Below are 24826 nucleotides of genomic sequence, written 5' to 3' on the forward strand. Positions count from 1 at the left end.
CACCCAACAAAGACTGGAAAAAACCCAAAGCCCAGAAGGATATTTTGGTAGTAACCTTGCTGGTGCAGCTGCTAACATAAATGTTTTCTAACAAAACTGTACATTATGAACCAAAGTGTGACAGTTAACCCATGAAGGCTTGTGCACGGAGACCAAGGTCTGGGGAGCAATTACCTTTGGCCGTGCTGATTTGAGGTGGGTTTGGTAATTCTGCTCTGCTTCAACTTCTGCAAAAAGTCAGAAAGCCCTTCCTAAAGTCTGGCAGGGAGGTGATAGCAATGGGGTGGCTGGAACTGGAGAAATCCAGCAAAACCTGAGCAAAATACCTCCCAGGTGCTGCAGGGCTTAGTTTGGCAAGGGAAAGGAAATTCAGTTGCACTCTCGTGGCCCATCCTCTTGGCCAGAGACAGTAATTCCCAGTGGTGCCTCTGCAGCCACTTGTTGCTAAGCAGACCAACTCTTGATTCAAAGCAATGTAGTCCCACCGTTTTCTGAACAGCTTGGTCTAATCTGCTTTTTATGGAACAGCTAACTTTTAACAACGGAAGTGCTCTTAGCTCACCAGGCTGCGCCCTGAAGCAGCTTTTCTTGTGTTCTCTTTTCTTCTCATCTTTGAGTTTCTTGGGTTATTTTTAGTTTCAAGTTACTGTCACATTTATAGTGACAGTATACACACACATTTATAGTAGAGATGTGTGTGGCAGGTTGAAGAAGCCACCTCTCAGAAAACCACCATTCAGCGTGTCCACTGTTTAATTCTACACCCTTTTTTTTTGATTTATTGGTGTAAATCATATCAAATGTCTACCTATGTATGTTTATCTAGTGTTTTCTTGGAGAACCTTTCCCTCTGCCGGCAGTATTGATGGTGAGGACCAGGACTGGGATGCCAGATGGGGGTGTCCCAAGAGCCTGTCAGTGGCTGAAGGGTCACCCACTGCACATGTGAGCAGCAGCTCATGCCAACTCCTCCCAAAGCGATTGCACTTTCATGTGTATTCATGGACTTACGTTTCCCCTGTAAATGGTAGATGATTTACAGGAACACAGAGAAGAGGCTGCTCTCCAGCAAGCAGTTTAAATGCTGCATGACCTTGCTTTCTGAAGGGTCATTTAACCTTTGAATTGCATTTACTTTTTCAGCTTTCAAGTCAACTATCTTATATATGAGTGGTAGAGCCCCAGAAGCTCTGTTTTGGCTTCTCACCTCCTCCCACTTAATTTTTGCTAATTTTGGCTACTCTCATCTCTAATGCCTCCACAAAACCAGCTCCTATCACTCCCTTGAAAAAAATACAAGCAGTAGAAAGTTTAACAAGAGTTTTCCTACAAGTAATTTGCTCAAAGGTCCCACTGCCATTACTGCAGTTCTTGGCTCCCCTAAGTTTGAGCTATAAATATACTTCTTACAGCTGGAACAGCATCAGCAAAAACACTTCTGGCCAAGTATCGGGAACATGGCTTTCACTCAAACTTTGGGAACAGCATATGACTGATATTACAAGGATTTCCAGCTCCTAATATCTTAGTGAAGTGATTGCTAAAAAAGAAATACTGCAAAGCTCTCAAAATGCTTATGTGATTTCCCAGTGCTAAAACAGCTGCTGCTTTAAAGGGTACCTTTGGGACACAGCATTATAAATTTCCTCTCACAACCAACGTTACAAGGAGATCCAGCTTTGCAAAAACTGCATCAAGACTGTGAAACTTTTTTGCTGAGAGCCCTTCCATCTCACCAACACACTGTGTCCCCAGGCATGAAAGGAGGGACCAGCTTGTCACCGCTGGGCATGGCAGAACACATCATGTCCTCCTAAGTAAATGCCATACCAAAGCCATTCCCACTCCTCAGAAGCCGAAGCAGCGTGGATGTGCTGCATGTGTTCTGCTGATAGCTTCTCAGGTGTCATCTCCCAGGAAGAGTAATTTAACTAAGGAAAAGACTTGGAATTGTCACTAGCAATCTCTGTCTCCCAAGTGCTTTGGGGGAAGCATATAACCCAGTCAGGCAGAAGGAGTCAGGTTGGATACAGAAGATAAAGGAAGGAACCTGCAAAAACAGCAGCACATCCCAAAGTAAGGAAGGGCACCTAAAGCACCAAGAGGTGGGAGTGGGAGAGACAGGGAAAGAAACACCACTTAACCATTGCAGCTTTGCTCACTGCAAATTGTAACTCTGCGACATAAACCACTCTGAGCCATGTCCAACACCTCCTGTGCAGCCAAGGGGTGAGGAGGAGGGCTGGTGTGATGGTAAGGTGGAGTCATGTCGCTCACTGCTGTATGAAGAGGCAGGGTGCAGGACTCGGGCTCATGATCTGCACTTCCAGCCGCCTCTGCCAGCCAGAGCCACGCAGGGCTCTGCTCAGCTTAGCAAGAACATCCTCACAGGATGACATCTGGCCATTCTCTTTTCCAGGCACCCCTCTGGCTAGTGAACTGTGACTGTTCTGAAGAGTTTCTGGGGAAAAAGTAGTTCTGCTGATCCAGAGCCAGAAGACAGAGCCTCACCAGCTGGCTGGCCTTTCTTCCCCTGGGCAAGCGATTGAGTGCCCTCTGTTTAACCAAACCGCTCGGCATTTGGCCCACACAAACCAAAAATTATACCTTCTCACCTGAAGGAAATAAAAGCATTTCACCTCCCCACATGCAACAAGTCTCTTTTGCTAAAAGCCCCTTCAATGTTAGACGTCATAATTAATTTGTTGGCCCATGGAAGACATCTCTGCCAGACCATCAAGCTCAGACCATGTCCAGAACTATCAGCCACTTAAATTACTGTTTCAGATCCACAGAGGATGCAACCATAGTGGTTTCTTCAAAGAAAACCCACCATGGGCTCAAAGAGATTGTCATGCCCCCCACAATCAGAGCGACATCAAGTACCTTCTGAAGACATCAGTTCACCTAAAATAACCCCCAGAATTGATGTCCTTCATGCAGGGTTGAACTGATCATAAAAAACACAACTAAAAGCTTAAGGTACCCATTTATGGTTAAAGGCACTTTTCTGACACCCTGATCTGTTTGCAAATGGCTTCTCTTTCAGGTAGTGCTTAGGAGCAGGAGACAGTGAAGTTTAAATGGCAATCCTTCAGCAGTGTCCCCCAGTTTTGCAGTTTAACAGACAGTCCCAAGGTACGAGGGACTGCTCACCAGCAACCTCCCCACAAAAAGCTCTTCCCTCTCTACAGCTGCCACCCACCGTGGCTTGAGGACAGCTCAAGCCCCTTTGGCTGCTGAGCTGCAACAATTCTGCTATCAGGGGGATACTCAGAAAGCATTGTCCAGATGAGAAAACCTCCCCCGAAAGCCCCCCCCCCCCCCCTTTTTTTTTTTTTAATTAAGAAAGCCATCTGTTTAAACAAAAGCAAGACAGATTTGGAACAGCAGCTTCATGCTTCTGGAATTAAGTTAATATTTTTTAATAGGGAAAATACAAAGTAACCAGGCAAACAAAACAGAAATGAGAAGGCTCATCCCCAACTCCTGATCACTGCATCTTCCCAGGGACTCCTGCTCCTGGCCTCTGTTGCAGCTAATGCTATGCAGGGACTGTGGTCTGCTCCATCCATACCTTGAGGTCCTTGAGATGCTCCTTGTCTCCAGCAGTTTTAGGGCAAGTTGTGTTCAGAGGTGGGGGGATGCTTGGGACAGCCTGCCTGATTCCAGGGGTGGGGTAAGACAGGGGAAGGTGGACCAAAGCAGCAGATACTGTCCTGCCAGTCTGATGTCATGAAGGCTGCTGTTGTGCTGCCCCATTTCAACTAACTAAATGTGCTGTGTGTGCGCTCCTTGGAAAGCTCCAGTACTGTGCTCACTGGCTCCCCTACCACCTCCTTCTCTGTTATTTTATTTGGCAGAAGTCAAGCTGTCATACTTTAAAGCTGAAGGTGCTCCCAACACTTTTCTTCCAATAATTGGGTCCCTAGGGATCCAGCCTCTCTTCTGTAAGACGGTTAATTGATTTGACTCCAGGATTTAGTATGTACTCCCACTTCACCCTGGCACAGGTCCTTCTGCCATATTTGTGCCCTTTGTACCTCCCCATTATTGCTCCATCAGCCCCGTTCCTCCCACCTATTGCGCTATGTCCTATCATGCTTGTTCCTTAGACTCCCCGGATTTGTGCAGAAGCACGCAATGAATCCCACTAGCTTAACCTCCTTGCAGCCTGTGGGCACCATTTGCCAAAAGTTTGTCCAGAAAGCCCCTGCCGCCCCTGGCCAGCCAGCCACCCTGCTCTGGTTGCACTTCATACGTGCTGTCACCCCCCCTGTGCCACCAAAAGTGCTGCCAACCAACCTCCTGACCTCCCCAAGTTTATCCAGATATCCAGAAAAGAGCTGGTTTCAAGGTCTTTAGTCCACATTTCTATTCTCTCATTTGGCACCTTTTCAAGTGACAGGAGAGCTCCCAATGTTTCAGCGAAACCCTTGTTGTAAATGTAAATCCAGGGGCCCAAAGCATAGCTGTGTGGGCGTTAGCACCTTGCCAGCACGCACCAGACACGGCTTGGCATTCCAGGCAGGAACAGGCATCCCAGGCAGCAATCCTTATCCGCTTCATCCTGTCCGACAGGGACGTCCCACGCCAGGCTCACCGCGTGGGCAAGATGCATCAGCAAGACGTGTCAGGCTGGGAGCTGCCTCAGCCACTCGGCTGCTGACCCTTCTCCACAGCAGCTGCACTACTTGTGCTCCCTTGACTTGCTGTAAGGCTGCCTTTGATGGACAGAAGCACCCCAAAACTCCCACTCCTACCTCGGCGGCAGAGCAAAAACTCTCCCTATCTTTCTTCGGTGAAAGGAGGCAGGCTGGCCTTTTGATCATCAAAGTTTTCCTCTTTGGAAGGAGGAGTAGCCGTCTAGTCATGGGTTCATTGATTCCCTGCCCAGCAGGAATGTTTGCTTGAGAACAGCCAAGCCGCACCTCTGATGACTGTAACAGGCAGTGTTCTCTCTCTTTTGATATACTATCAGCTAGGTTTATCAGGGTATCAACACAACCTCCCCACTCCAGGACCCATCCCTTCTGGCCAGCTCTCCCTGCAGAGCGGGCAGGGGCTGCGTGGGAGCTGAGCTCACCTCTTATTTCAAGGAAACTTAACAGCAGGTTTTAAGCTACTTATTTACTTTTTTGGTCTCTGCAGGAAGTCTGAGCTAAAAAAAAAAAAAAACAAAAAACCAGACAGAAGTATAATTACTCTGGCACGCCTGCATTCCTGCTCCAGGCTCAGGCGGGGAGGGAGTCTTTCTTGTTGGAGCCAGGAAGAGGATCTGATCCCTGGAGATCGTTGCCACAAACGTGCGTAACTTAAACCTGCAGCCATGCTGAAACAGATACTATCGGACATGTACATCGATCCCGACCTGCTGGCAGAACTCAGCGAGGAGCAGAAGCAGATCCTCTTCTTCAAGATGAGGCAGGAACAGGTCAGACGGTGGGAGGAAAGAGAAGCTGCTGTGGACAAGGCTTCAGCAAAGAAGTCACTGCCAAGAAAAGGTAAGTCTCTGCCTGTCAGCTGCTTCCCCTGGCATAGATGTGGCCCAGTCAACTGCTCCCTAGAAATAGGAAGTAATGTGTCCTTAGAGTAATTTCTTCTCCCAGGGACATATAGTCATCTTTCCAAACCACAACTAAACCCACCTGTGATGGAGCTGTTCTGGCCAGCCATGCAATGGTTTTTACTCCCTGGCCCAGACACTCCGTCCTTGACCAAATTGCTCAACTGCCCTAGCTGGGAAAACATGGCTTACTTGCCCCCAGGAGATATATGTCATTAAACTTCCCACTAAATGGGGCCTCTGAATCTGTCTATGACTTGAACATCTGTCCTGGGGCACCAGATCTGCAAGGGGGTTCCTGCTGTACCTTTAGACCTGAAGTCTCCTTGCCTTACACAGCACTGCTGGCTTCTAGGAAAATAACACTCTTCTCCCAGCTCTCCCCCACATGCTTTGTTTGCAGGTAGGTCACTCTCACGCAGTTTGTGGAAGGCAGTGGCAAGGAATTAAAGCAAGAAAGGAAACAGTGGCGAGCCTTTTCACTTGCCCCCCGACTCAGAAATGCCTCCTTCACTGACCTGGCTTCAGTACTATGAAATGAAATGGGAGGTGCATGCTGCATCCCAGCCAAGCTTTCCTTCCCCGTGTACAGCTGCTTTTGGGGAGGCTCTGCCATCAGCAGCAGCTAGGAGGGCACTGCAGGCAGGACGCAGGCCCTGAACGGAGCTACCAAAGCAAGAGTGTTTGCCAAAGAGCTGCTTCTTTTCCAGCCAGCAGGAAATCAGTGACATGGAAGCTCGGTGCTGACAATGATGTCTGGGTCTGGGTGATGGGCGAGCATCCTTCAGACAAATCATATGCAGCCATCTGCGAAGAGATCCAGGCACAAAGGGCAAAGCGGTTAGAAAGAGAGCAAGGCAAGGAGGGCAGGTAAGCACCCTTCACCTGGAAGACTTGGTGGGCAGATACAGAGAAGGTATTTCTAGGGACACAGAGGCTGGAGTCTTCTCTGTAGGGGCTGTGGTTACCACTGTCACACGTGACTTGCAGGCAAAAGGCACAGGCAAAGGTGGCTTTCTGTGATACACACAATGCTGGCAGAGACCAGCTGCAGGCCGAGGCTTGCCCCAGCTCACCGAGCCTCCTGTGACATGGCTCCTGTGCCATACCCTCCGCAGACCACAGGAAATGCTAACTCTTTGATTGCAGCAGGTGGTGTTTGGGTTGCACTGATTCGCTGACGGGTGCCTGTGTACAGCAGGATGACAGTTACTCACCACGAGTCATTAATTTAATTATTCCACCTGCCTGATTTGGAGATACGATAGTTTCCTGCACACGTGCTGCTTCAGTGCAGCACAGCTCTGCTCACATGCAGCTTCCTTGCAAGATGCTCAGAGAGCAGAAAGTGACTCCCTTGGGTTCCTAAGCCCTCTCTCTCTTGCGTTTCAGAGAGACTGACTCTTCTGTAACACAGTCTCTACATCCACAGTCAGGAGTCCCGGGTGAGACAGTTCTTCATGGGAATAAAAAAACCACCGTGGAGGAAAAGAAGGAAGGTGTGAGAAAAAGTGCTGCTGCTACAGGGAAAAGCCAGGAGCTCACAAAGGTAGCTTCCGCCCTTTTCCTTCTAGCTATCAGAAACATGTGCTTTGAGATCTAGGAAGTACAGCAAATCCTGGTTGCTGTAAATAGAAATCTGAAGATGAAAAAAAGCCAGCTAACTGTTACGGCTTTTCTTCTGTAGTCAGAGAAGAAGCTGTGCTGTTACATCCATCCTTAGGACTCTGGAGGTCCGAGTCCTATTATGAGCTGGGAGAGATCTGCTCTGTACCAAGTGATAAGTTACTCTGGATTCCTTTGCTTCCATTCTCTGTGGGTAAAACAAGGATCACAGTGGTCACAGTGCTTTCCCTCCTGCTCTGTGGCTAGTTTGGATGGCTTTTTGGGCAAGACCGGGGAGGGTATCTCAGGAACTGTACATGCAAGGCCACAGCCCTCAGACAAAATCATCTACCTGTATAAAAGAACAGATTAAGATAGAGAATTTTACTGGCATCCTCTAACATGCAAATTTTAGGTTCTTCTTTTCTTCTTCTCTTTTTTTTTTTGATCTTCTAAAATAGTTAGAAAATAGCTTACGACCTTGGCAACACAGGAAAATACCAAACGCAGTAACTACAGTGTCTGCTTTGCTGTGGTGTTTCATTACAGAAATACTTTTCTCCAACAATAAATACATTTCTACTTTTTAACTGGGTACAAAAAGCCATTTGCAGAGAACTAGGAAAAAGATGAGTTAAATTAAATATCCATGCAACCAAAATCAAACAGAAGGAACAGAACACCCTGCCAATTTTATGGGAGAAGTCCAATCTATTCAGCAGAATTTTCATCCAGCCTTTTGCTTCTAACTTGTATGAGTGTATCTTCTTTTATTATACAGCCACTTCATATTTCAGTATAAAAAGCACAATAACTGAAGGTTGGGTTTTGGCAAAATGCCTCTCCCACTGCTACCAAAATACTGAAGAGGATTTTGAGCGGCTGTCTCCTTTATCGAAAGCCTCTGAGTCACATGGGGTTTTTCTTAGCACTATTTGCTGAAGTTGAGCAACAATGTGAGAGATTTGTTTTTTCTTTTCAAGGCAGCTATTAATCACAGTTAACAACAAAAAAAAGGCAACCCCCCCAAAAAAAACCCCAAAAATCTCACCGTGAAAAAAAATCTAAACCCCTTTCAAAGTTGTGTGCATGGAAATAGAGGGGGTTGTATATTTTACTTTTGTTTTCTATCATTGTATTATTAGTAGCTTTTCCCCAGGTTTCTGGGGCTTTTGTTATTAGGAGGGGTGATCCAGACCAAAGACGCCTGTTGCATTTTCTTGGCCTGGAGAGTGGCCTTTCCTCACCTCCCTCGTTGAAGTGCTTTCTCTGAGATCTAGTTCCCATCTAACCTGAGGGATCCGGGCATTGTGCTTTCTCTGCTGCAGGGGACAGGGGGCTGAGCTAAGAAAACAAGCTGCTTCACACCCACGTGAAGTTCCTAGTTTCCTGTCAAGGAGCGGGAAATTGGAAAGCCCTGTTCATATTAAATATTAGCCAAGCTGGTGACGGAGATAAAACGAAGTGTGCCCTTGGTAAGCAGTGTAGTACAGTTAACTCATTATTCACTGCACCGTGGGAGTCAGTCTGGGACCAGTGGAGAGGTGGGTGGGTGTTTGCTCCAAAACAAGTCTAACTGTTCATCTTCAAAGGCAGGTCTCACCTAGCGTTTGCTGCCAGGATAGCTGGTTTAGTTTGCAAGGAAGATGAACACGAGATACGCAGCTAGTAGGGTCAGTCTGACGAGCAGGGTTTTGTAGCACCCCAGCCACAGCAGCAAACAAGCACAGGCAGGTAAAGCTGTGGCCAGCAGGTTCTGCTAGAGCTTTCTTGATAGGGAGGGAGGGAAGGGACTGCTCCCTGGGAGCACTTGAGAGCATTGCTTAGCAAATCTAGGTGTGCTTATGACAGTGCTGACACTCCTGAATTCTCCTCCTGTGGCACTTTAGGCCTAATATAATGAAAAAAACCCGATGTCTATCAGAGAAGGCTGGCAAAATTTGTTAACCTAATGTCACATCACTGCTTCTGCGTTAAACACCTATTGCTCCAAAAAAAGAGCAAGTGTCCTAATGCCACATTTATTTCTCACTGCTCTCTTCTTCCACCCAGAGGGAAAACAGAGATGTTCACCAGATGCTGGCAGACTGCCACGTGAGGAAGCGTGGCTTCCAACAGGTAAGTGACAACCCAGAGTGCTCCTAACACATGGAGTGGGGCCCAGACTTTATCCTAGAGTCTCAGTCAGCCTCAGAGCCTCATCTGACCCAAGAACATCCTCACCTCTTGGACCAGTTTTACCCAGCGTTGCCATGCTCCTCATGTACAGCGTGAGAATTCGGAGATGATGCAAAGCAGGCCAGGCTATCAGACCGGGGAACAGCACAGGGAGATGCTCCTGATGACTTCTGGTGGACTGTTTTCCCTTACTTCCTTTGTTGCCACCTGCAGTAAAGACAGACATTCAGAGTATGTTGTTGACATCAGAGGGATTCACAATAAAGAATGGAGTTCCCAGTATTTCTAGGCCAGCTAAAAAGCAGGGTTAAAACTAGCCTGGAACAAAGCTGAACACAGTGTTTCTTTCATAGACGAAGGAAGCACAGAGGAGAAATTCAAGAGAAGAGACCACAGCCTCCCAGGAGGCAATACTACAGAGTCACCCCAGCTTGGAGAGCCAGAAGATGCTTCAGAGATCGGATGAGAATGAGCCTGAATGGCAGGAAACCTGTAAGATCTTAGGATGACCTTTTTCTATGGGGCTTGAGAAATTCTAGGGCTCTATGGGGGTGATCTCAATCCTTCTCTTGCCACACTGGAATTGAAAAATTGGTCAGTGGGTGGACAGTACTGCCAAGAAATACAGCACTGCATTATCAGAAATATTTCCGAGTCCACACAGCACCGAGACTACAGCTGGGCAAAGAAATTGATTTTTTTCCCTACAGATACTATATTAAAACAAGCAACAAATACAAACCACAGGAATATAGCCAGGATAATCAATTTTAAACTAGAAGCTGGCCCTTTGTAGGACTTTGCAGTAACCATTACTCTTGAGGACAAGGGTAATGGGTGACAGGGACGAACTCAAAAGAGCTTCCCTGTCATTCAAGCACAATCCCACCTAAGCAGAGGCCTACTGCACTGTCTCACATAACGAATCAAAACAATAGGAAGGAAAACGGCAAACAGTATGAGACCCGCAGTAGCATCCACCACTGCTGCCAAATACTTCCTGGAGAACCCGATGCATTTTTTTTCCCAGTTCCTCCCCAGCTGCTCAGTAGATGGCAATGCTGTACTACCAACTGTTGCCACTTCAGGCCAGGGGTTTTTTTTTTCTCACTGATAAGAAAAAACAATCTAAAGTTGATTACAAAAGCAAGGAAAGAACTAGCTTAACTCAGACCAGCTGAAGAGCTGGTTACTCCTACAGACTCCAGGCTGAGCTGGACCTAGACAGTCAAGGCAGTTTTGCAAGGCAGTTCTCCACTTCCCCTAACAGTTTCAGCAAGACTCCCTCCCACCCTCAAAAAATTATCAGCATTTTCAAATACTTCAAAGGATTAATCTGGGGTCGCTTCAGCAGCTTTTATTCCGTACACCCTCCACACCCCACCAGCTCACATGAAAGACTGTCTGAACCAGGAGTCAACATCCAAAACAAAACCGAGTAGTCTCAAAGGGACCTGGTGCCCAGAAAGAACCCAGATTTTTAATCTTTTGAAGGAATAAAAACTGGACCCTATTAAGTAGCAGATGCCCAAAAGTGATGGGACACATGTGAAAAATGGTCTCACGATTGAGTGCATCTTTCACCTTGTGAAATGGGTTTTTCTCCCACTTCATCAAGCTGGAAGTTGGACAAAGGGCAACAAGCTTAAAACTTGCCTGCTTGTTCGCTCCTGTAGGACTCCTTTTTTGTTCCAGTGAGGAAATCCAAGGCAGCAGATGAGAAGAGACGCTCCCTCGCACGGCAGGCCAGGGACGACTACAGGAGGCTTTCACTGCAGGGTATCCACAGAGGGAAGCAGGCAGATATTTCCAAGGGTGCCACAGCAGGAGATCGGCGACCACTCCAATATCCACCTCTCCCACCCAAGCCTAAGCTTCTACCTTCTGCGATGGCAAACGGGAGAGCAATTAGGTAAGGAAACCCCTGTGCACTGTGGAGGGGACAAGGGATGAGCTTCTTCTGCTCTAGCATGGGATGCTTGAGATGGGAATGGTTAGCTCTCCTGCTCACATGGAGGAGGCACCTTGCAGGCAAAAATGCAGAGCGTAGGCTATATTTCAGCCTAGGGTGTGATGAAATTATTTGTTCAGCCCTGGAGGGTAACAGGTTTATTTAGTAGAGTGTGCTAAGCCTAGAGTACCTATATACTAGATGCTAGGTGTCCTCTGAAAACCATATAAAATTGCTGACAGCTGCACTAGTGTAAGCCTTCTGTTTAGGGCTGTTCTTAACATCCTGAACAAAAGCTAAGTCCTGACAAGGACTCAAAAGGTGTCCTTAGAACTTGATGTACAAACCATGGTCTTTTCTAACAGGAAAGAAGGCATCCAAAGGACAGTCTCCAATTCCACTGAAGAAAGCATCATCAAGTGGTTCAAAGAGGAGCAATTCCCTCTCCGAGCTGGCTATCAGAAAACCACAGACACAATAGCACCTTGGTTCCATGGTGAGTCTTGAGTGTTTCTGCCCCAACCCAATTCTTTAAGGAGTTGTTTCTGCTAATATGGCTGCTGCCGCCACAGGATGGACCCAGGAGCTTTTTGAAGGTGGCTATGTTTTCCATCTTAAATATCTATTAATGTAGTTTAAATTCCTTTAGCATTATGACAAAGGGCAAGCTAAAGTATTAGAACATAGGCCAGGTGTTCAAAATACCCCGTACCTCTGTGCCACCCCTGCCTCCCGGTAGTGAACGCGTGGTCACCCTGGTAACTGCTTGGACCAGGGTGAGAGAGATTCGAGCACACCTCATCCAACTCAGCTTTGGCCCCAAGTCACTCTCCCTCCATACGTGCTCATTATCCACCACCTTTCCATCACATTTCTAATGGGTCATCATAATCCCATCCACCTCCCTTGCTTGGGAAACTCCTTTGATCCAAGAGTGCAGCAACAGAAGCATTATCCTCTTGCAACTGGGCTGTCAGTGCTTGCGAGGCGTCCTGACAGGACCTGTGATCACTGTCTCTGCAAAGCCCTGCCATACTGGAATCAACACGCAACACAGGGCAATGCTGTTCTCTCGCATAACACAGAAACTGTTCTTTTGAGCTCTGCGCGTCTATCATCCACAACCAGCCGAGTCTGGAACAGTTAAAGCGCAGCTAGCATGTGGCCATGGTTTGTTACTAGCAGTGGCAGTGCTGTTCTTCCTGGGCTGCTGGGCGACGCGAGGGTCAGAAGTGCCATGGGCTCGGTTTAGAGCAGTAAAGCAGATGTCTTGTGAGAACTGTTCCAGCCAGTCCTGCACGAATGCTTTTCTCCCTTCGGGTTTGTGTTTTGGTTTTGAGCAGGTATCGTAGCCTCCAAGAAAGCAGAGGAGCTTCTGAATAAAACAGTACCGGGGAGTTTTCTGGTCCGGGTCAGCGAGAAAATCAAAGGCTACGTGCTCTCCTATCGGTCTGTGGAAGGATGTAAGCACTTCCTCATTGATGCCTCCAGTGATTCCTACAGCTTCCTTGGAGTGGACCAGCTACAACATCCAACCCTGGCTGACCTTGTAGACTACCACAAGGTGAACATCTAGCAATGCATTCATTAACTGTTTGCTTACTTGCCTCAGGGCACTTCAAAATAAGTAAGAATAGATTCAGGTTTTTTTTAAATAGGTACCTAGACCCATTTTAGCTGCTGTTGGGTATCCTGTGTGCCCCTCCAGAAGGGTATGCCAGCCTGATGGGTACATCTGAGGTGATCTAACACATCTCAAACATCTTAGACCTGACTTATTCCTTCTCAAGTGCACAGAATGCCTTGTACACAGGGCCCATGTTACTTACACACTGTTCAGTAGAAATGCCGATAAGGTGAGAGATGGCAGCATATTCATGCAGACTTCATTTTGGGGGGGATTCTCTCCGTTTTTGCAGGGCCCCGGCAAGTTGGGTAAGCAGAAAATCCTGCTTGCCTCCAGTTTCAGCAAGAAAGAGAACAAGGTATCGATAATCTCCAAGTAGGCAAGGTGTGATATGGAGCAAATATAAAAAATAGGAGGGAAAGAAGAAGGTTGGCAGGTTCTTGCAACAATACGACGGTGCTTGCTAGCACTGTCTGCAGTTACCTGGGCTCCAAGGAGGGCCAGATGGATTGTTCATTCCTTTACTGTAAGATCTGCCCAGGGGCAGGACAATCATTTTGCCTAAAGGTTCATTTAAAATAAGTGCCTAGCCTAACAGAGACATGGCTAAAGATAATTGGACATGAGGAAAATACCTATGTTCATTTGCTATATGGAGCTCTACCTGGGCTACCTGAACTTGCTTCTTGCATGGGTTTCACAGTTCAGGCTGAAGTTGTTGAAAGCAGGAGCTATACAGCTCTACCAGAGCCAGAGGATTTAAAGCCTGGCTATGCCTATCTGTATAAAGATAGGGCCGTGCCCACTGTCTGCGAAGAATCCTACAGACCCCCTGCGCTGCAGCAGAGATGGGCAGGGTGAACCCACTCCACTGAAGTGCCTTAGTGGGTTCTGCTTATCACCCACTGGGTGACCATGAAAGAAGGCAAGTTTCCACCATGCGTCTGGTGCTAGGGTGGAGAACGAGATGGGAAGCAGAGACTGTACTACCCGGGAATTCCCTTGTTAGAACTGGGGCAGAGGGTCTGGGCTTATTCCAGGATCTTTGTCCCTCCCACAAACCCAGCCAGGAGCACGGTCCACAACCACCCTGCCCCGCATAGCTGCATGCTGCACAGCCCTTGCTCCAGCACCTTCTAGGCTGGGCAGTAGTTCCTGCCATAGAAGCTGCAGTTGCCTACAAGACAAGCACAGCTCTTTCCGAGAACTGCCAGAATTGTGCCTCTGGGTTCCTGCACCAAGCACATTCCGCACCTTCAGGGAGGCAGGGTGACTGCTGTCCGCCCCGTGATGTGATAGGTAGGGTCTGTTTGAAAGGTGGTGTTTAATCATATCCTGTATCAACAGGACGAACCCATCACTTCCTTGGGGAAGGAGCTGTTGCTTTACCCGTGTGGCCAAGAGGACCAGGAACCAGACTACGTCTCTCTCTTTGAGTAAACCTCCCCGTCTTGCTGTGCAGCCCCATGCTTGTATTCACAAAGACCAAACTTTGAACTACAGCTGCTGATGCTTACCTGAAACAGTAGCCATCAGCACCCCTATCTTCTGTCCTTCACAACAAAGCAGCAGGAGGAGAAGTACTGTTGTGGGCTCGTCATATCAACAGAATTAAAGGATGCATCAGCCCAGCAAGCTGAAAAGCACCTGGATGTATGCTGCACAATGGAGTGAATGAGATGCTGAAGTAATCCGTTGAACAGGGAGATACTGTCACCTATTTTCAGTAGGTTTTTGAAGTTTTCCTGGGGGGCTTCTGTATTCAAGCTGCCTTTGGTTCTTGAATACAAGGTTGTGTGCCGCCTAGGAAATAGATTAGTATCTATAGTTGAATGAGATCATACCTTCCTGAAGTCACAAAACAACTTGGAGAGGTGAATCAGTCTTGATATAGTAATTTGCATAATGTGAAGCTTAATCCTGTAAAAAGCTGTGCCCTTGGAGTCAAGGATGTTCAAGCCAAACATCCAAGCAAACTCTTGGTGCCTTTCAGTGAAAGGTGTTCTCTGTGAAGAGGGATTTTCATGAAAAGTGCATTTTTAAAATTCCTTTAGCCGCTGAATATAGATTCTCACTCTTTTAACATGTATTTAAATCCCACACTGACCTTTCTGCACAAAGAAGGATTAACCTTTTTAAAGGGAAAGGAGAAGGGAGACAGGAATTTGTATGAATGACTACCACATGCACAGAGCCTAAAAAATGTAAGAAGCAGCGCCTGTATCAGTATTAGCACAGTTTACAGAAGAGTGTTTGCCAGTAAAGAATACTGTTTTCCCACACGGAGCTATTTATTGCAAGTTGTGTCCACATTACTGAGATGCACCTGGTGTAAATTTTAACATAGAACTTGTTCTTTCAATGTGATGTTCTCTCTTTGTGTGTTACATTGATTTTAAATTCTGAATTATGTTTCAAAATATTGGGGGAGAGGCTGGACAGAATCACATAACAAATTAACCCTCAGCCACCCAGATTCTCTTATGTTGTTGCACGTGGCAAACTCTACAGCTGAGGGTTGTGGTGCAAATCTGTGAACATAATTTTTTAGAGATGCAATCTTCAAATAGTGAACAAGAGTCAATCTTGTTTCAGTTGTTTTACCTGTTCCCTTCTTTCTGTTGGATCAGGGATACTCAGCTTAACTTGAGGAAGCAGTCAAAAACTTTGAAAACTGTTTTGCAGAATACAGATTAAAAGAAATTGTTGTACTCATCTGGTCTTAAAATTTACAACTATGCTAATAGGTGGTTTCCATACAAGGAAAGAGGGGATAACTGCACTCCAGTTACACCAGGTTTAACTTGCTAGAGATAAAGCCAACAGCACTCTGGCAGGGCAAATGACTTAAGGAGCTTCTTGAGCACAGTATCACATGTATCAAAGAGATATTTTTCAGCATGAACTGCATGAATCATGACAGAGTGCTAGATTATTTGTAGGGAAAAAAATCCCTCCTTCCCTCTTCATGAACTGTTTCTTTTGAAAAATATGGCCAAAGTGAAAGGTCATTCAGAGATCCTAGAGAAAAGATAGCATCTGTTCTCATGTGAAGAACATGCCATTGCTGCTGTCCTGCTGGAGAGAAATCATGAAGTGTTTTGTACACCTATGGGCTAGTAAAGACAGGGGACACAGTCTCCTTTAAAAAGGCAGTTTCAGAAGCAGGGTGTTTCTGGCATGAACACAGCAGGACTGCATGACAGCAGGACATGATCAGTTTTAGCTCTCAGATCTTAGTAGAACTCCTTGGGGTTTGACCTGGTAACCAGTGGACCACTAGCTTCACATACCTTTATACATACTCATTTCCAAATGTTGGCTTAGTAGAGCCTAGAGAAAGCCACAATCAGTCTTCACAGCTATCACACATTTGAGAATCATGCCTCTTTTTTGAAGTTTTTTAAAGACTCCCAGTTTCACTTGTTTGCTGTGAGGGAAGAAACCTGAAGTTTTATACCACCACATTTAGATTACTGCACTGACTACTAAGACAGCATCCTTGCCAGAACCAACGGCCAGAACAGAACCCTCAAGGTATGCTTAAAAAATCTAGTTACCCTGAAATTCTGTGGAGCAAGGATGACTTGCCATGGTCATTAAGGAAGGGTGCTGGCTTGTCTTTGGGGGTTTCTCTGTAGAATCTTCCTTTCTTCAAGGGATGCTGTGCAAAGATTACAATTTAGTCACATTTGAAAATTGCTTGCTGGAGAGATCATGACACCTGGAAGGATACTGCAATTTTTTTTGCTCAGTGCCTCTGTGCCTTTAACCAAAGCATGCAACAGTCATAAGAAATTAAAGCAAGGAGTCCCTGCATGGCCTCCCCATGTATGCAGAATGAGCTCTATTCCCCCCGCAACTAAGATCCAGGCAGCTGCCATTCTGAGAAAGATCACAAGGTGTTTCTGGGACAAGGAAGTTTGAGAGCTGCCTGGCAAAAGCTATGGTTCTCTTGGCTGCTCTCTTTGGTTTTAATCTTTTTCTAACTGGTCTGAAAGACCTGTTACAGCCCCATTTGGCTCACAGAAACATAGCTAATAGCAGCTTCCCTTTCTCATACTGTTCTTCACCTCTCCTATCAGTGCAGTCTCCACCTTTAAGAGAGCCCTGCCAGACTTCTGCTCTAATTAGATTCTCCTGCACATCACTGAGGTGGGCAATGACTGTGAGCTGGCTTTCTACATCATTGATTCAATCCCACCTCTTGCCAAACTGGCTTCTGCAGCCAAGGAACAGGAACTGCATAGACAGTATTATTCCTGGCAGAAGGAACAGCATCTCTGTGGGAAAGAATGTGCAAGAGTCACAAAGGTGCTATTTAAAAACATAACTTGTGAAATTCTTGACAGGGGCTGAATGACACATTTGCTAAGGTACCCAAAGTAATGAAGTGTTGAATTTACATATGCCCAGCGCTTAGAATCAGAGACTAATACAGGTTTGAAGGAACCTCTGGAGATCACCTGGTCTAGCCCTGCTCTACAAGTGTGTCCAGTCTCAAAGTTACATTAAATTGCCGAGGGCTTAGGGAAACCTAAGGGAAGATAACAAAAAACCATCATGGAAATAGTTAAGGTTGGGCTTGAGGCAGGTTATGATTATGCAACTTCCATAATATACACCACTCAGTTTTAAATTCTGGTTAAGTGGGACTGTAGGAACAACTATTACCTTGGAGCAGCTCAGTTACTGTAGCTCTCATATGCATTCAACGAGCCATGCCTGTCTTCTCCTACTGCATAATATTTGTAAAGTTACTTTATCAAACCAAAGCTCTTTATAAACAATTTATCACGTATTCTGAGAATGAAAAAGTTCTTTGGAGAACCTACTTGAGTTGTTGATGTTTTTACAGTAAGTGATGTTATCTGGGGGTTGGATTTTTTAAGCATACAGAGTTTCCATTCTTTTTGTACTTTTGCAGTGGTTTTGGACATTTTCTGATTTGCAAGAGAAGTGCAACGCATATCATTTGCATCCAACAAAAGACAAATATATGTAAATGTGTCAAGGGAAAAGGTACTTACAGTAGCATGGTCTCTGCAGATTCTGCATGCAATGCTTTCAAAAGAATTTCATAAGCACTCTTCCTACTGCACAGTGGCACGACAAATAGCATTTTATTCATTATTCAGTGCTACCTTGCATATTTCTTCCTGCAGCTTTTACAAGCCAAAACCCGAATTAGAGTCTGGTTTCAGACTGCTTTGAATCTGCAGCTATAAAACAAAGAGACCTCCTAGAGAAACAGCATTTAGGCAATCAAATGGGATTTCCAAGCCCATGCAGTTTTTGTTGGCTAGTATATACTAAAATGATAAACAGCAGTCAGCATTAAAATTAAATGCTTTATAAGAGCAGTAACTCCTGCTTTCAACAGTTTAAAAATCTATTAAGAAGGAGATTAATTTTTAGGATGCACCTGTAATTATCATACGAGAATTTGCAGGGTCCTGTAAGCCATCACAAAATTTTATTTTGTTAATTACAAAAAGCTTGCTATGTCCTGGGCAAGATTCTATATTTGGTTTAGAAGGAATACTTTGGTATAAAGTCAGAAAATGTTCATCGATTTTGGTATCTGACATGCAGAGTTTAAAGTCTCCTGCTAAATCAGAACTGCAAGTTGATATGTATTTCCTTTTCTTCAGCATGGTAAAGCTTCTGCCTTTCAGCACCCAGGCTGTGTAGAAAAATCACTTCACTTATCTGAACTCGCTTCCCATCCACAGGAAACACAGATCTGCAAAGCATTTTCCAAGTGTTGGAAGGCTTTACTGTTTCCTAGTAAGCCTAGGAGTAGAAAACCTGAAGTATGGCAAAATAATTCCCAAGCAAAATCAACTTCATTCAAAAAGAAATCTTGAGATACTTATAATATTCGGAAGCAGAAATACACCATCTAATTCATGTGATACAGACATGGCTCATTGCTTTTGGTTCACTGTCCACAGAAGAGAACAAACACTACCCCTCTAGTGTTTTTGAAACATCAACACTTGACTGGTAGGGCTTTCTCTTTTTGAATTTTAGAAAGCACTTTCTGAGAAAGCCTCTTGTCTCTGAATGAAGCAGGAATACACTGTTAGTTACTGCTGCTGTCCCCCCACCCCAGCCCCTTAAGGGAAAGATTTTTGGTCACTCCAGCTTAACTATCATTAACAACCAGATGTCCTTCTCAGAGCAGGAAGCTCTGTAGTTATTCAGAAATAGCCCTTTTTACATGTCAGATTAGATGTAAAAAATAACTCATTATTATTGGCCCACCAAAGGGTCAATCCTTTAAATAACTGTACACATCTTACAAACATTTTGTCAGAAGAGCACACCCATTTGTTACTGTGAATACCACACTGTAATGTTCATTGTCTCTGTGACCTTGAATCCCATCAAGTGTTCAAGTCTTCCCGAGAAGCAAGTGCTGAACGGTCAGGCTGAGGGAGTATTTAAAAGCCCAATTAAGGAAAAAAAACAGAAGAAGGGAGGAGAAGCACTTTCCCTCATCTTTCTTTTGCTACCATCCTGCTGGATTCTCCGCCCTCTTTCAGTCTCATCTCGTCTTTTCTTGTTAGCAACTCTTTTCAAGAAAAAACTACAGTCCAATTCAGAGGCTTTTTGCCTCACTTTCTGGCTTCATGTCTTCTTACTGCTCAGTTTCTGTCTGTGCAGGTGTGTCTCAACCTCTTGTTTGAAAACAAGCATCCCAAGCTGTCCGTGAGAAGCTTCATTCATGGCCTTGGACTGCATGCACATTTTGTACTGCTCTGGGGTTAGCTCATCCAGACATTGCTTTTCATGCCACAGATGGAAGAGACCTCTGACAGGTGTTCGGATCACAATGAGGTTGCTGTGAAGGTATTTGCGGTACAGATGTACATCTTCACCACCCCAGCCTTTAATGTCCAGATCAAAGCCACCTGACATAAACAAAATCCAAAACAGAACTAGAAATATGTACTAGTAAACTCAATGCTATTAATTGCACTACAGCTGTTCTCTGGCTCCGGTCAGCCCTCTAAACCAGCTATGTTTTCTGCCAACATCAAAGTTCTGAAATTTCTTAGTTTCAAATCTTTCACTACTAGGCAAAATTGCTTTATTTGTGCTGAGCAGTGCTTGGATTCTGGTAACCTCTATGGCACCTACAAATAGTCTGAACACCTAACCAGAGCACTGCTGCAAATTAGAGCCACAGACACACTGGCCAAGGAAAGGGAAGCTGATAACAATTTGGTATGTTTCAGTAAAAAGGCAGACATATTGGAGTGTATTTTTCTTACCTATATTGATAAAATCAGATCTGTACTGGCAAGTCATCCCAAAACCAAAGTCTCTCCAAAATCCAGTTTCTTTTTTAATAACCTGCAAGGAGGCAAAGGAATGTTTATATGGGAGCAGAAATGTTTTCAGTGTGAGCAGCACAGAAGTCCCTGAACGTGGTCAGAAATAGGAGCAACTTCCCTCTTATTCTTCCCTATGTAAATCCATGGCTGATCCTGAAACAGTTTTTGTAGATATTCATTGCCTGTTTCTGCCCCCCAAAAACAGCCGCATCATTACCTAGCATGGATAAACTCCCTTGATACAGAACTATCAGGTTTCGTTCCACTCCTGCTGTTGTAAATCAAGTGGAGCAATATCACATCACTCTCTGGAGTTTGCTTCTTCACAGGCAAATCCAAAATTGTTAGTTTCTGCTAACAATCCAATGTAAGAAACATAGTGGTAAACCAGGGAAGCCAGACTCTGCTGTAGAGGAGACGGTGGTATCTGGATTGTGGACCACAAGAGCTCTGGAAGAAAACAGTGGTTCTAACCTGATTGAATAGCCGACAGCTTTTTGATTACCTTAATTTTGACAAAAATTAGGAAAGCGGTAAGACTAGTTCTCCATTACAGAACTGCTAAATCAGCTAAACTTGATGTCCAGAAATGTTAGGTGGAGATATACATCCCATAAAAGCCTTTGTAATAATGAATGTTCAGTCTACATTATTGAGATGGACCATGAAAACATGATGTATTACAGATAGAAAATCAGAGCAGTGAGAAACCATGGCTGTCAATTTCAAAAGCAGATATCCAAGTACAGATCCCTAAGGTCCTAAGCCACGTGAGTGACTTGAGAGTGACCTGGTGAGCCATCCGCGAGTTTCAAGGGACAGGGACAGGTATTTAAATCCTTTAAGCAAGTCAGCAGTACTTCACACTTTTGAAGGTCTGGTTACAAACCTACCCCTTGGCAGCTATTTTGAAAAATTTGGCTTCATTTGTGACAAAGTTACGAAGATGAGGAGACAGAATTTCCGTTTCTAGATTTACAAATCCTAGTGTTACCTTTACCAAAAAATTCTTTTCCAAAATAGTCTCTCCTGATTTCTCGTTCATGCCTTCCCTTTTTGTTCATAACCCTTGACACTCCAATGTCTTTTTTTCATTTTACTGCTCGCATTGCTCTCTCTTTTCTCTTTTCTCATTTCTCATTTCTCCTTTCCTTGAAAAAGCAAAGCCACTGCAAAAACCAATTAAAAGGAAACAAGACTGCATCTTTCAGGTCTGTACTAAGAAATCCCCATGATGATGCCCTTACAGTAAGCTACTTCTATGCATTAGCATTATTATTTCCCATTACTGCAAGTGGCTGCTGCACAAATCAAATTATTTCAAAGATTTCTGAAGGCATTTTTTCTCAGCAGCTTGAGTACCAAGACAGAGACCTAACACTGTCTTGTTTTAATGGCACAGATCTGGCCTCATGCCTGAGAACTAATGTGGGCTGAAAATATAAAAATGTACATAAAAATGAGATTGGCAGTACTAATTTAAACCAAGAAGCTTTTCTGACATAAGCATCATATTTTATGATTCAAATATTAGCTATAACTATTTGCAAAATCCTGATAATATACTTTGTGGAATTTATGCTAGCTTGAGAGCTAAACTCTGTTTCATTTCCTAAGCACAGTGCTTACAAGCCTAAGGATCCCTGATGGGCTCTCATCAGAGAGAGAAGAGCTAATATAAATCCCATGGTATTATCAGAACATGTCTCCTCAAGAGAAAAACAACAACCCACAACAGAAAGGATTTTCCAGACTCTTCAGTAACAGACTTTCTAGTTACCTGTTGGATAACACAGGGAGCGGTAGACAAAAAAATATTTTGAATGGACTTTTCAAACTCTCATTCTTGATTTTTCTAGAGTGACTGCACAAGGTGAGGGTAGAGATGACAGAAGACTGGACTCAGACCCCTAGTGATTTTCTTCAGCTGTGACTGTTGCTGGGCTCACAACACCCCTAATTTTTACCTACTGAGAACAACAATCAAAGCTGGGATGCTCTGGGGACAGTGTACAGCCTGGGACAGGATGAACCCTGACAGGTGCAGTGCCTGGCAGTAAGAGGGGCAGCTGTGGCAGGCTGGGACCTGACCCAGAGGAACTGAATGAAACTGCATAGTTGGCTGATGCTTCAATTTGAAAATTCAGCCACTTAACAGAACTAGCGGGAAGAGACCTGTGACCTGCTGACTCTGGAGAGAAGCGAGTGTGGAGGGTGTGGATAAATGGAAAGCCACCACTTGGATCACTCCTTCAGCTTCAAGACAATGCAATGCCACAGCACAAGAGAATGGAGAATAGCATCTGCAGCAATGCCAAGCAATAGCAATAGCTCTGCCACTAGCACTGATCTGAACCTCTAGTCTGCATACTCTGCTTCTTCCTCACAACAGCTTCCTCTTCATCAAGGAGATTCACCTGGGTCCAACTAGATTTTTAATCTTATGTCTTATGGTGATGGTTTTACAAATCTTTGTTCTCATATCAAAGATAAGCAGGTGAGATGGAAATCAGTGGAGTTATGCTGTGTTATATCCATGCCAGATTAAAGCCAGAAGGGGCAGCTCCAAAAATGTCATTTGACTCTGAGACAATGTGGTACGCTTCAGAAAGTTTAGTCATGAACTGTGGGATGGGAAAAGCCATTGTAAGTGTTCAAGTGGGGGAATAACTGTGACAGTCCCCAGTATTCTGTTTTCACTGACTTTCTAAGGGTAACTATGCTTTTTACAAATGTCAGCTCTTCAAGATGCAAGCAAAAAAACTATTCAGTGCAAGGAAGACATGAGAGCAAGATCAGGGACTATGATCCCAAGACGGCAAACCATGGAGGAATTGTTTGCTAATTAGAAAACCCCTTCTGGTAGAGAAGCAGACACAGTTTAAATTCTTAGTTTCCATGTATAAAACACCAAACCAGGGTTAAAATAAATGGTACTAAGATACCTCCCTGAGATACTTAACTGCAAGAACTCACAGTAAGGTGACTGCTGTGTGACACTGCCTGTGTGGTAGTCACTGTGCACAAGGAATACGGAAATGCTACTCAAGAGCACAAGTACCTTTAAAAAATACTGTGTCCAAATAAAAGCAGACATTCAGAGAAGCATGTACTTACCAGCTGCTGTTCTAAAGATGGGATGGAATCATGGTGGCCATAAATTATACTGGGGTTATACTGGCTGAAGAGAACAGGATAAAACACCTTCTTCCCTGGAAATGACAATTGGTTATTTTTTTTAAAAACTGTATAGAACACACTTCTCTCTCACACAAGATGCTGTCTAGGCCAGACCAAATCCAGACAAAGTCACACTAGTTTTGGACTGAGCCTATGTTCTTTGCATGAGAATGTGAATATAAGGATATAATTAACAAAAGATCCTGTTTCAGAAAGCACCGGTGCTGAAGGCAAGAAATTCAATCACAGTGGGAGCGGGAGCGTCATAACTTTTCAAAAGCCAACCAGCAATGGAATTTTTATACATGTCTTAATTAGTCCTGTGAGTTTCAAGAATGATCTACAGCAGTTTCGTTACCAACTCAAAGGCGAGAATACTCTGGTGAAGGCTGTTACACAATAGGTAAAAACCTGTTGAAAGATAATACACTTCATGAGTATCAGTACCTGGCTGTGTGTTCAATCTACAGGAGTTCAGGAATTCAGCTGTGAAGTATATGTCCACGTCACAAAAAAAGAGAACAACATTGTTTCCTTTCCAAAATCGAGCACCAACATCTAATCCTTTGCCCCTGGAAAATTCTTCATTCAGCTGGATGAAGGTGAAGTTCTTGAAGTTGGCTGACCTAGAAGAAGGAAAATATTCAGCAACTTACCCTGTCCTTCCAGGTGTTAATAGAAGGGTGGGGCAGGAACCCAATATGAAACAATTCACCTAGAAATCCATAGTCTCACAGAGAGCAGTTTGAGGGAAGACATGTCCTCTTCTAGTCTTGAGATTTCCACTATATCTACATTCAAAGCTGGATTTGTGCACTCCTATGCTAGCATTTCTATCACAGACATTTTTCGGGCACACATCACAAAAATCCCCACAAGGCTTAGATGGACAAAAATATCTTTAGTAGGCAAATATAACATACCTGTGGTTGTACTACTGTATCTATACAAGGGTCTTCTTCCCATGTGGAGATGATAACAAAAGGCTACATTGCCACATGATCTTGACAACACAGCTATGCAAGCAAACACGATAGACCAAACCTGGCCAAAAGCATCTAGTTCCTTGTGCTCTACCAGTCTGCACCTGCCTTTGGAAGTCAACTTTCAGTCCTAACAGTTAAGCCACTTTCAAAAGCACTAAAGAAGTTACCAGTGTGAAAAAAAAAAAAAAAAGAAAGCAAGCTGCACAGAAGCAAATTCAGTAAAATCTCTGCGGTTCTAAAAACCAACATCACAAAACCACAGATATGGGGCTCAGGGTAACACCATTTTTATCTGACACAAAAGAAAGCAAGCTGTTTTCTCCAGTACAGTTTAGAACTTTGTGGCACAACTATGAGTTTGGACAGCTACCTGGTCTCCAATTCATG

The 24826-nt window shown here is 44.6% G+C and overlaps 2 protein-coding genes and 1 long non-coding RNA gene across 9 annotated transcripts in view; 1 reads left to right on the plus strand and 2 right to left on the minus strand.

Annotated features, from left to right (window-relative positions):
• Positions 1 to 3394: 3394 nt before the first annotated feature.
• LOC114017738 (uncharacterized) lies at positions 3395 to 4800 on the minus strand. Its single transcript, XR_003562970.2, has 2 exons — positions 4506 to 4800; positions 3395 to 3948 (listed from the first exon to the last, which is right to left on the minus strand). It is a non-coding gene; the product is annotated as an uncharacterized LOC114017738 (long non-coding RNA).
• Positions 4801 to 4991: 191 nt separating this feature from the next.
• SH2D4A (SH2 domain containing 4A) lies at positions 4992 to 15642 on the plus strand. The gene is made up of 9 exons (XM_005445974.3): positions 4992 to 5504; positions 6277 to 6436; positions 6959 to 7115; positions 9224 to 9289; positions 9703 to 9841; positions 11045 to 11261; positions 11666 to 11796; positions 12644 to 12864; positions 14275 to 15642. Exons 1-9 carry the CDS (start codon positions 5330 to 5332, stop codon positions 14365 to 14367), a joined length of 1359 nt encoding a protein of 452 aa, XP_005446031.1. The 5' UTR covers positions 4992 to 5329; the 3' UTR covers positions 14368 to 15642.
• Positions 15643 to 18381: 2739 nt separating this feature from the next.
• Positions 18382 to 24826, minus strand: part of CSGALNACT1 (chondroitin sulfate N-acetylgalactosaminyltransferase 1) — a 47600-nt gene continuing 41155 nt past the window's right edge. For all 7 annotated transcript variants that reach the window (XM_055702679.1, XM_027814914.2, XM_055702697.1 and 4 more), the window contains 4 exons: positions 23901 to 24079; positions 23391 to 23485; positions 20211 to 20292; positions 18382 to 19847 (listed from right to left, as the gene is read on the minus strand). In XM_055702679.1, the coding sequence (XP_055558654.1) occupies positions 19564 to 19847; positions 20211 to 20292; positions 23391 to 23485; positions 23901 to 24079 (640 nt within the window). In that variant the 3' untranslated portion in view covers positions 18382 to 19563. The remainder of the gene's footprint in view (positions 19848 to 20210; positions 20293 to 23390; positions 23486 to 23900; positions 24080 to 24826) is intronic.

Source organism: Falco cherrug, chromosome 1 (assembly GCF_023634085.1).
Source record: "Falco cherrug isolate bFalChe1 chromosome 1, bFalChe1.pri, whole genome shotgun sequence".
In the NCBI taxonomy this organism is placed as follows: domain Eukaryota; kingdom Metazoa; phylum Chordata; class Aves; order Falconiformes; family Falconidae; genus Falco; species Falco cherrug.